A 12089-nucleotide genomic window follows, 5' to 3' on the forward strand; every position below is an offset into this window, starting at 1 on the left:
ATGGACTTCCTATATTTGCCCCACACTTGGAAAAAGCAGATTTACTCTCCTCCAAGGACTTCTTAGTACCTAATGTTCAAAAAGAGCAAAAAGAAAAATGACATCTTAGCTAAAAATAATTTGTGTAGTGACACTGTGAAAAAGCAGTATTGCTTCTTGAGGAATATTCTGTATTCTGATGAAGGCTTAAATGGTCTGAAGGATAAGCCCTATCTTAGACCACTTAACCCAGGCATGTTTGCTGTGTGTGTTTTGCAAGCCCGGGTCAGCTTTAGAATTCTCCCACTCCCAGTGTAGTGCCAGAAGAACATGTGATTAGACTGTCTGGCCAAGAGGATGGATTTGAGATCATGGTGTAGGAACTGTGCCATCCTTGAGATCTGAGTCCAGGGACCTAGCTGTATTTGTAACACACTGCTAATTACAGAGAGTGACATTGGTTAGGCACACAAGACATTGAATCTGTACGCGTAAACATGTGTAGGAGAGCAGCAGTTTAAAAGTTTGATGTTAATCAGCTCAACATCCTGCCAGAAGTAGAGTGTATTTTCCGAAAGGAATTGGTCTTATATAAAGTGTGGGTCTTTTGAGACAAGGGATAAAAGTCAGGACGAGAGGTGCTTTTTAAACGGTGAACTGTTTTTGTTCTGTCCACCATTTTATCTTGCTATTTCTGCAGAAAATGCAATCAGCTGAATCACAAATATTTTTTTTTTAATCATAGCTGCTGAAATACCCTAAACCTTAAATAAAGAAATTTGGAATTCAGGTATTATAAAAAGGATAGGAAAAATGAGAAAGCCTGGACAGGAGGTACTACTGTCTCAATCCTATTAATTTTAGAGGCAAGAAAAAGACAGGGTTGGTTTTTTTTTTTTCACTCACAAATCAGAGCCATTTTTCTGACACATAAATACCAAGCCTAGAACGTCAAATTTCAGTCTCTAAGCTCTCAAGATAAAATTTCTTTTGTTCAGTCTGTCAAGCCAAACTCTTGCTTGTTAAACTTTATTCTTTGTCCTAGTCCTTGTTTATGGCTAACATTTAACGCTCCCAGTATTTTTCCCAAATGGAGAATCAACATAAGTTTGCTTAATATGTTAACCAGTAAAAAAAAAGATTTTGTTAGCCGTCACAAAGAAAACTGCTACATTTTACTTTTGTTCTTCACATTTTCAGAAGGGTTTCACACCCTTGCACGTAGCAGCCAAGTATGGAAGCCTGGATGTGGCAAAACTTCTCTTACAACGCCGTGCTGCTGCAGATTCTGCAGGGAAGGTAAAAGTTTTCAAGCATATATGTTTGTTATATAACTCGGTCAAGTTGGAAGCTTGGGAGATCTGCATTTCAAGATATTTTACTCACTCTTCTTAAAGGAATATGAATGTAACGGATGAAACTATACTAAATAGATATGATGGCGGTGTCCATGACCTGCCCACATATACACTGATTCAGAAGGTGTTTAAAAGAGCTGTGCCTCAAATGTGTGTTCCTGTCACAACAGGGCCCAGAACTTCTCTATGTTAAGAAGAATCCTTGGAATGTTAACGTAATAATCCTTACATGGCATTTTAGACTTTTAATTATGGTGGAATCAAGATGCCTTGTGCTAACTGAAAGCTCAACGTATCATTTTCAGTTTTAGTTACGTTTCTAATAAGAATATCAGGAGGTATTTATTTTTATTTTTCCTATTGACTATATTAATTAATTAACTTGGACTTAATCGATACCAGTTTCCTTGCATCCTGGCAGCTTCAGGGCAGCTAATGCTAATTTATTAATACTGAAACTTCAACACACCCATTACAGAATGGCCTTACCCCGCTCCATGTTGCTGCTCATTATGACAACCAGAAGGTGGCGCTGCTGTTACTGGAGAAGGGTGCTTCCCCTCATGCCACTGCCAAGGTGAGGACCACAGAAAGGATTTACAGACTGTAGGGTGTAACTCTAATCTGACTGGACATGGGAATTGTTTTTTAAGCACATGGTGCTGATATAACTGCAACCAGTCTTGGCAATAGTAGCTTTTGGTATCGTCCTTGTTTTTTTTTTTTCCCCGACAGTTTGCTTCCACAAAGCCTTTTAAGAGTTTTTTTTTTTTTTTTTTTTTTTTCCCCGGTACGCGGGCCTCTCACTGTTGTGGCCTCTCCCGTTGCGGAGCACAGGCTCCGCGGCCATGGCTCACGGGCCCAGCCGCTCCGCGGCACGTGGGATCCTCCCAGACCGGGGCACGAACCCGTGTCCTCTGCGTCGGCAGGCGGACTCTCAACCACTGCGCCACCAGGGAAGCCCAAAGCCTTTTAAGATTTTTTACAAGTTAGCAAATACTAAGGGGACGTGCCCAGGAACCAATAAAGATGACTCTGATTGCCAGCACTCAGTGTTTTAGGCACACAAGTATGAGTTTTGAGAAATTAAACGTAAGAAAGGCAGTTCAGGTTTTCCCTTCTCTCGTATAAACAGAATGTCGTGATACACCTACCCTTTTATTTACTCATTCCTTCTGACTTCAAATTTTTCACTGTGCTCTATATGAAAGACTCTTTGTTTTTTACATGTTTCATTCGTGTTAACTATAGCATACATCCTTCCAAGTTCCTAGGCTAGAAATGCATTTGGGGGGTATGTGTAGCACCAACTCATAAAATAGCTCCAACTAAGACTTGAACCTTTGGACAGAGTGTTTCCCACCATTTGAGCTGCCTCTTTATTACGCTGAAAATATACATAAATGTCATATAACAGATAAAGTCATCACTGTATCTTTCATTTATTCATTCAGTAAATATATATTGAGAAGATGTCATAGTTTATTTAAAAAGAAAAATATTTCTTGTGGTGGGAAAATATTCATGCTATGTTAGATGACATAATAAAGCAACAACTATTACCACTTACATGCCAAACACTGTGCCTAGCATTTTACATGCAATATCTCATTTAATCTCATAATAATCCCATGAGATTGGTATTATAATGATTTCTATTCTATAGATGAGGAAGTGAGATTTAAATAGGTTACTTTGTACGTCCAAAGTCACATGACTACTAATTGACAGAGCTAGGATTTGACCTCAGACAATCTGACTTTAGCGGCAGCATTCTTAACCACTAGGTCTACTGCATCCCAAAGCAGTAGAGGAGAATTATTCCACTTCTATTATATAACTATGTACATATATGCTCACATGTCTATTTAAATTATACACGTTATACATATATAATAAAATAGAATACTCTATGTGAAAGTATATTTTGTATATAAACACATTATATATAATAAACTATTATATATGTATAACTTTGTACCCATACCTATATATAGATCTATATATGTATGTATATATACACACATATACATATTTTATTGCTACAAATATATGGCTTATAATAAAATATTTAAACTGTCAAAAGAGCAGGACAAATTTTTTTATTGCACATACCATTCTTATTTCTTTATAACCCTTTCTCTGTAATCTCATCAATCATGCATTTGTTTTATGTCTTTCTTCCTACTAGATTATAAACTACTTGAGGACATTAATCATGTTATATTCATATTTGCATATCTCTGAGGTATCTCATTCAGTATTATGTGGGTTCTCAATAAATTTGAAGGAAGAATGAAGACTGAGCGACTATTCCAATGGAATAAAAAAAATATGCTCATTTAACATGCCAGTATTTTTTTTCATTAACTTTCTAGGCTGACCATTTTGAACAAAGATATGACTTTATCAACACCCAATACAACACATATCTATAAAGAAGGGATTGTAGTAAAACTATAAAACACGTGTTCTCCTCCCACAATGGGCTCTCAATGTACCAGGGAGAGAAGACCTAACTTATAAAATAACGTGTATGGTTCTTCCAAAGAGACAAATGTACCCATGATCTCCAGCCTCTATAGAGTGTGGTCCTTACTCTTTGGCATATATGAACAAAGTCCAGAACACTAGGGAGAGCATCCTCTACTCCAGGGTCCACAGAGGGGGGCTTCAGGAGGCTCCTCTAGTGTCTTCCACTCATCTGACCTCGCCTGTCAATCAGCATGAGTCCTGTAGCTCGGGGGCCACTCCGAGAGGCTGCCAGTTGGTTGGACCCCACCCCTAACTCCACTTTTGACACTCTATTCACTACAGTTCCCCACCCCACCTCTCAACACACGTGGTCCCTTGGACCCTAGAACCTCTTTGCTTCTTTCTACCAAAATCCGGAATCTTTTCTTAGTCTTCATCGGGTTTTGCTGTTGTTATTGTTATTTGGTTCCAAAAACTTTGACTCTACGTGGAGTTAGGAGGGTTCTTCAGACTTGCAGGTTGAGTATCTGCTGGTCAGTCAGACCTCTTATATTACTAAAAATTTGACACTCTCTTTGATGATCTCTTATGTTCTTATGTTAAAACCTCCCTGTCCTTCTCCACATAGGTCTCTGACTTTACCTAAACTTGGTAGGTTTACTGATTCTTTGCTTAGCCTTGGTAAAGCCTATGCTGCAGAAATAGGGGGAGTTGGGGCTGAAGAAAGCCCACCGTAGCCAAAAAAGTGTTTAAACTTATAGGTTCCACAAAAATCTATGTGCCCTTTTATTCAACAGAGCCCACGGTCCAAGTGCAATGTTCTAGAGGACGTGGAACATCAAGGACCTATGAAAGGACTTCCAAGAAGAGCTGCTGAATTTCTTGAGCAGCTTAAAGGGAAATATTCATCTGAACTGAAAGATGCTTATTTTGGCTTGGAGAAGGGAAGACAGAGTAGATAGATAATGTAGGGACGTTTGAAGATCAAGGTTTCATGACAACACATAAGGGCATTTAAATTCTCAAAACTCCTTTGTATTTTTTTGGTACCCTTTGCAGTTAGACTTCAGGAATCCCCATGACCTAAAATTCTTCTTAGAGTTTCAAAGGAAGCCCTTGATCAATATGCAGTCTTTCCCTTCAGCATGCCACAGGCAGTGGCAAAGCCACTGTTTTTCATTTCTATCACGCATTTTTCATGGAAAATTCCACCTGACTTGATAAAGAAAAGGAAAGGAAACAATACAGGTTCCAGACTTACACTTGTTCCAGGGTTTTGTTTGTTTGTTCTTTTAACTAAGTATGGGGTTTAAAGTTTGGCTGTTGTAAACGAAGTATGAGTTCCTCTGGTCCTTTCCACAAACTCCCACATAAAACTAGTAGCCTCTTATTGCTACTTTTGAGCAGTTTGTAGAGATGAAGGGGGGGGATCCAGGATTTTAACTGACCACCTAATAGGATTAATTAATTAATTAACCTAATAGGATTAATAGAAGCCTATTTTATTAATATCTTTTTCACCAGAATGCAGCCCCTTAAGGACAGGGATCAGGTCTTGTCCACCTCTATATCCCCACACCTAGCACACTGACCAGCACACGCTAGGTACCTACTAAATAGCTGTTGAATGAGTAAAAAGTACAACCCAACCCGAAGCACATTAGTAGGAATGTTATAACAAGACCATAGAAATCCATTTTATTCTCTTCTATTAAAACCATGTGTGAAATGTAGTATTCAGTTCCAGGCAGCACAATTCAAGAGCTATATCGACAAACTAGCATCAGTCCAGAGCAGGTCATCCTTAATGGAGAGAGCTCTAGAAATGGGGCTTCTGTCAGGAATAGTTGAAGGAATGGGAGATTTAGCCTGGAAAACTGAAGACTAGAGGGAGATAGGAAAACCATCACCAGGTATTTAAAGGACGGTCACATAGAAGAGGAATCTGGTTTATTGCTCTTCAGGGGCAGCATTATGAGGGGGAGATTTTAAGCTTTGGGGCACTTGTGTGTCTATATCTGTCTTACATGTAAGTAGAATGGGGTGCCTTGTGACACGGGTTGCAAAGATTTGGGTGTTGTTGGATGGAAACTTATGATGGGCGAGAATTTGGATTTAGTATAAACGCACTTTTAACTTTTCTGTTGATTAGAGATTCTTATTTCCTTCAGACATATATCATGGCAATTGCTAAGCTTACAAATTACATGTGTTTTATCTTTACTTTTTTAGAATGGCTATACTCCTTTACATATTGCTGCCAAGAAGAATCAAATGCAGATAGCTTCCACACTCCTGAACTATGGAGCAGAGACGAACATTGTGACAAAGCAAGGAGTCACTCCACTCCATCTGGCCTCGCAAGAGGGGCACACAGATATGGTCACCTTGCTTCTGGATAAGGGAGCCAATATCCACATGTCAACCAAGGTATTCCGGTTTTGCCTCTTGCTTTAGTGAAGAGTCTTCTGAATGAATGTAAATAGAAACCAATCTAAGATCATTTGGAACAAAAAGGGGGCAGGTTTGAAAGAGAAACAAGAATATCTCATAGAATTCAAGTGTAGCAAAGGAGTCAAGCCTCATGAGGGACCGGAAGATCACAAGGAAGCAGGAGTGAGGCTCACAGACTCTGCCTGTAGGGCTGCATGTTTGTATCTTGACTTTTCCCGACAAGTCAGTTCCATTTGCCTCTCTCTGTGGATCTGCTTCCTGTGCGTCTCTGTGTATGTGACCAAAGAGGCTACCCTATAGCTGCCAATAGTCAGCATCCCTGCAATTCAAGCGGTCAGTCCAGATTGCCATGGTACCTGCTGGTCCTAATTCCAAATTCCAGAGAGGGAGAGAGGTGGCAGTTTCATCTGGGTTCCGGCCCAAGCAATTGCTTCTAAGCTACTGGTCTGTGCCCATGACCTAAGTCATTTTCAGCTGGGCTGAGCTTCTGAGGCACCTGTTGGTTGGGAGCAGGGAACTCAGTAAAATAAAGATTTCTGAGCCAGCTTCAGTTGAGCCTAGCTTGGCTGGTTGTTGTGGAGGTGGTCAGATAAAGCACCTCTCCAGAGAATAGCCTTTGTGGACAGCATATTAGCTCTAATAGAGTAATAGTTAGGGACATATCAGAAAAAGAGATTATTCAAATATTTAGATTTTTATAAGTACATGTCAGTCTCTCTCCATATATAGCTATACCCCTGTCTTATCTATATCTATCTATATCTGTATCTATATATTTATATCTATATATACTTCTGTGTACTCCATTGGAGCCAGCTGCTGAGAAACAAAAAATTGGAGCCTGTATTTATAAGTTAGCTCATCAGTTAGATCTCCTAATACTTTTTTGTAACACGTGGTGTGGGTTTAGTGAAAATTGAGTTTCTTAGGATTTTCCACAAATATACAAATAAGATGTTTTCCACATCTCACTGTTGAATTAATTAGTACTTTTGGAGACTCAGTTGTAAGTTGGTCTTAATAACATTTGTAAATGTGTAGCTCATGTCCTTTAGAAAGAGCTGTGAAAAACACAGGCTGTCTTGAATGCCTCTAGAGCCCTATTCTGTGTCTTTATCACTCAGAAATGTTCCAGTACATCCCTTGCCCTTACGCACTTCTCTCTTCTCTATCGAAAGGCCTCTGAGATCCTTTTTTAACGCATGGTGAGACTAATTACATGGTTAGCCCTCCAAAAGATATTTGCATTTTAACAAGAATGAACATGATGAAGCCTTATGGTGAAATTCAGTGTGTCAGACAGTCATTAAAGTCCTGGGCATGGATTTCCTTGTGGTCGTTAAAATCATGCCTCTCAGGTGGTCTTTTACCCCACTGGGGATAGTCTCACCATGAAACCAATAGTAGAATATTTCATTTAACATCAGTATACAAATGAGTCATGTAAGTGTTTATTGTCCATTAAAAACAAATCTTCGTTAAAAAATAAACACAAGAAATCCATAAACAAATCAGGCAAAATTTTGAGTAGAATGGAAATTCTAGACATTTCATGAAACTGATCACACAGTGCTTCTGATGGTGTAATTTTTAATTCATAAAAATTATAGATACATATCTGGAATCAGTTCACTGTGTTCTCCCTGATAGTATTCTTCTAAACATATTACTTCCTTTGAGAGAATTTTAGCAGTCAATCAGCAAATATTTAATGAGTATTTTTGAATATTTTCTCCACTCAGCAATGGAGAAAAATATTCTATTTGAATCACGAAGTATTTATGTTATCTTTATAACAATGATTTCAACATTGGGTGGTGTCTTAAAGACAAAGGCATGATGTACTGATATTTGCTACTAGAGTAAAATGTTAGTAAATATGTTAAGATATATCTGAATAACAATATAATATATAAAAATATAACCCTGGCTTTTGGTTGGTATTATTTATAATTATACATTATAATAATTAATAAATAAGTTATATATGAAATAAATAAATTATAAGATAATGCAACCGTGAAAGTATCTCAGGTAATAAGCAAAGCCAATAATAAATTCTCCCGTTTTTGTAAATTACATATATTCTTTTTCTACTTAAGACCAGCTAAAATCAGTAATTTCATATTCTCTAAATGATTATTTCTTAGTAAGAACTGTAATATAGAAATGATATTACATTCCTTATCCAATCACCATGTAATAATAAAATAAAACCGACTGTAGAGTCCACCGGTACATCTTAGGAAATAAATTACTTTTTTTGAAAAGAACTCCTTCAACATCTTCTATTTTCTTAATTTATTAGGAAGGTTTACATAATTTGATTTAGGTATGCAAGCTTACCATAATAAACTATAGAGGATTTTCATACTGGTTGTTAGTTTGCAATCTTATATTGTAGAAAATCCATTCTGCAAAGTCATGTAGAAAACAGCACATATATTTGAAAGGCCATTAAAGATGCCTTTGAGATATTTGATGATCACTTCAATAACATTTTTAAAAGACCGATGATCTCAAAGGAGAAATATTTTTATGTTTGCTATTTTAATATGGAGAAAAACAACATGAAGAATAATCTTCTGTTTTGTCCTAATAGTCATACTGTTTATACTTTAGGACTGTATACTATTTGTTTAGAAGTGATAACATTTTAATGCAAAAGAGTGCATATTCCACCTCATCCTCATGGTTTATGAAACTCAAAGTTGAGCTCCAGAATTCCTTGGTGGTCCAGTGGTTAGGACTCAGAGCTTTCACTGCCAAGGGCCTGGGTTCGATCCCTCGTTGGAGAACTAAGATCCCACACACTGCACGGCACAGCCAAAAAAAAAAAAAAGGAAAAACAAAAGCTGAGCTCAGCCAGCACTGTAAGAATCAAAAAGCCTTGGACTCTTAAATATAAAGCCCTTTCTCTAGTTGGAGAACTTTTTCTTTCTCTGTAAATATCACTTCGATTTTTTAAAGGTCAGAGAACTTGTCAGTTTATAGAAGTAAAGCAGGCCTGCAAAGCCATGGTTAAGAGGGATGGTCAACTTTAATTGGATGTGAATTGGGGGAGAGGGGGTGCCAACTCAGAACAAGTAAGATACCTCAGTATACAGATGCAGGATGTACAGGTAGAGGATAAATATACTAGGTATTTGAACAATACAGCAGGAGAGAAACATACGGCATGAATATACTGTTAGCTGGAATATAAGCTCTAAAAGGGCAGAAGCTTTTATTCACTGATATATTCGAGTGCCTAGAACACTTCCTGGCATGTGAAAGGTACTCAAAAAACACTAGTTAAACATACAAATGACTTAGGTTTTAAAGATCCTCTTTAAATTTCAATTTTGCTTGATGGGAGATACTTGCATATGTAGTAACGCTGCCAGACTGTGGCATTGACTGAATGAACCACTTTTCCCTCCTCCTTTCTCTATTCTTTCATCTTTTATTAATTCTTAACTGTACTTTAATTGCATATTCAAATAATTAAAATAATTACTTGATGTATGTGTGCCAGGACATTTACATAAAACTGGCCAAATTTATGGGGCAATATATAAATGATGGGGTCACTATTTAGCACTTAGCGGAACCCCCAAAATAATGTACTATCTTTGGATGCTGGAGAAAATTATTCTGAACTCATTTCCTGTAACTCTGGACATCTTTTTCATTGATGTGATGTTTTATTGATGAAAATATAAATTATTGCTGTGGTTATAATGTAGAAGTAGTAACCGGTTGGTCCATTATTTAAGGAAATAAATTGATTCAACAGGAGGCACAGATGGGTTTGAAATAAATGTTGTTTGGAAGCTTACTAGCTGAGTTATTTTAAAGGCTCACATCATAATATAAGTACACAGTATAGAAAATGTAATTTGAAGAAAGTGTTGAGTAACTTAGAGAGTATGTCTTAGATGGAAAGTCATATTAACTTGGAGGGTTTGTCTTAGATATCAGAAAATGCAGTTTCTAGAGAGAGGCTGTGAACTTTTCAGGATTTTTCAAGACATAGTATTATAGATGATACAATGTATTTTCTTCTTCAATTGTACCCCCTTTGCTTCCCTTCTCTCTATAGAGTGGACTCACATCCTTACACCTTGCAGCCCAGGAAGATAAAGTGAATGTTGCTGATATTCTCACCAAGCATGGGGCTGACAAGGATGCTCACACAAAGGTAAAGCGAGTCACTGTAATATTGACAGGTTCTGCCTTGGATTATTCCCAGTAGCCCCCATTCAGGTCACCACAAGTCCAAGTTCCCCCTCCTCAAAGCCCATTCTGAATTATTTATGACTCTCCTCACAAATCTATAATGGTTCTCCATTTTTGCTGAAAGCAAGTGCAAATGGATAGCAGATATTTGGAATCTTTACAAAAAGATTCCAACTTTGCAGACTTAGGTTTACCCTCTCTCCCTCATTACTTCAGCTAGTCAGGATGACTTGCACTTTTCTTCCTGTACTTGCTTCCCTCCATGCCCCCCTCTCCCCTTGAGTATTAACTACTAGAGTAGTAATTTATTTGTTTATTATTATTTGTAGCTTGGTTACACTCCTTTAATTGTGGCCTGTCACTATGGAAACGTGAAAATGGTCAACTTTCTTCTGAAGCAGGGAGCAAATGTCAATGCAAAAACCAAGGTAAAATACATGTACTCATTTTTATTTTCTATAAACAAATGGTTCGGCTATATGGACACTTCAGTAGCTCACCATAGTTACAAACATATTTTCTTTTTAGTTCTTCTTAAGTGATTTTGAATAAGCGATGTAGTTTTGTACAGTTGTTGGGACTTTTCATTCTAATAACCTTTGACAGCCATGTAGGCGACATCGATTTAACAATTTACTATAGGATACAATAGATGCTGGCTAGAATATCTTGATGTTCTGGCCGATTTCCTTTACATTGTTTCACGGCCTTGGCCCTCCCCTAGCCCTCAGTCTCTGGTGAGGAAATACAGACAGGCAGCCTGGACTGCATGCCTTTCATTTTTAATGAATTCTGTCACATTTGGACTACCACGTGGTTGTGCTCAGTGAGGCAATACTATGTAAGGCCTGGCTTGGAAGATTTCAAAGATAATGCAGAGCTGACTGTTTTTCTCAGTGCCATCTGAAGGGTCCTATCCTGCAAAGCATGATGGGAACATAAAACCACACTTCGGTATATTCAAATTATTTCAAGGAAGAGAAATGCGTAAAATGACTACTGCTACTATGCATAATATAACCTGCAGCTCCAATTTTCTTGGTCCAAAGAAGTATGTAATTGCATTTGTTTAAGTTTATGTATCAGAAATCACTAATTGCAGCTGTGTGAATAGGCTCAAGTAAATTAGTGTGAGCACATTCGGGAGTTTTCAAAGTCATCATTCAAGATGCTAATAATTAGCCACCACCATCTTGAGTTGAGCTGTCGTGGTGTCCCGATTTCCACGAGGAACTCTGGTCTGAAGCGCTGGGTTCGAGGCCTCTGCATGCAGTACCCTATGAGCAAGTAAAAATAGAATAAGCACAAAGGGAATAAAAAGGCTCCAGGGCTGGGCAGAGCTGCTGGTGAGGCTTCCCAGGGGGATAAGACTCTGACAGACTACACAATTGACACAGAAAAAGAGAGAAAGAGAGTGAGAGTAAGAGAGAGACAGAGAGAGAGAGAGAGAGAAAGAGAGAGCTGCCCATGTGGAGCATAGCACTCAGGCACACGGCCTGCCAAGCTGAGGTGTTGGGCGCAGCCATTTCACACTAGGAACCCTGGTCTGAAGAGTGGGGTGCACTTCAAGTGAAACTAGACAAGCACAAAGGAAAAGAAAAA

General features: G+C 38.1%; 1 protein-coding gene across 8 annotated transcripts in view; it reads left to right on the plus strand.

The window, feature by feature from the left end:
- ANK2 (ankyrin 2) overlaps positions 1-12089 on the plus strand; it is a 570766-nt gene that overhangs the window by 452475 nt on the left and 106202 nt on the right. For all 8 annotated transcript variants that reach the window (XM_027103570.1, XM_027103569.1, XM_027103568.1 and 5 more), the window contains 5 exons: positions 1180-1278; positions 1816-1914; positions 6045-6242; positions 10351-10449; positions 10817-10915. In XM_027103570.1, the coding sequence (XP_026959371.1) occupies positions 1180-1278; positions 1816-1914; positions 6045-6242; positions 10351-10449; positions 10817-10915 (594 nt within the window). The remainder of the gene's footprint in view (positions 1-1179; positions 1279-1815; positions 1915-6044; positions 6243-10350; positions 10450-10816; positions 10916-12089) is intronic.

Source organism: Aethalodelphis obliquidens, unplaced genomic scaffold (assembly GCF_003676395.1).
Source record: "Aethalodelphis obliquidens isolate GAN/ISIS:26980383/991018 unplaced genomic scaffold, ASM367639v1 scaffold6, whole genome shotgun sequence".
Lineage (NCBI taxonomy): Eukaryota > Metazoa > Chordata > Mammalia > Artiodactyla > Delphinidae > Aethalodelphis > Aethalodelphis obliquidens.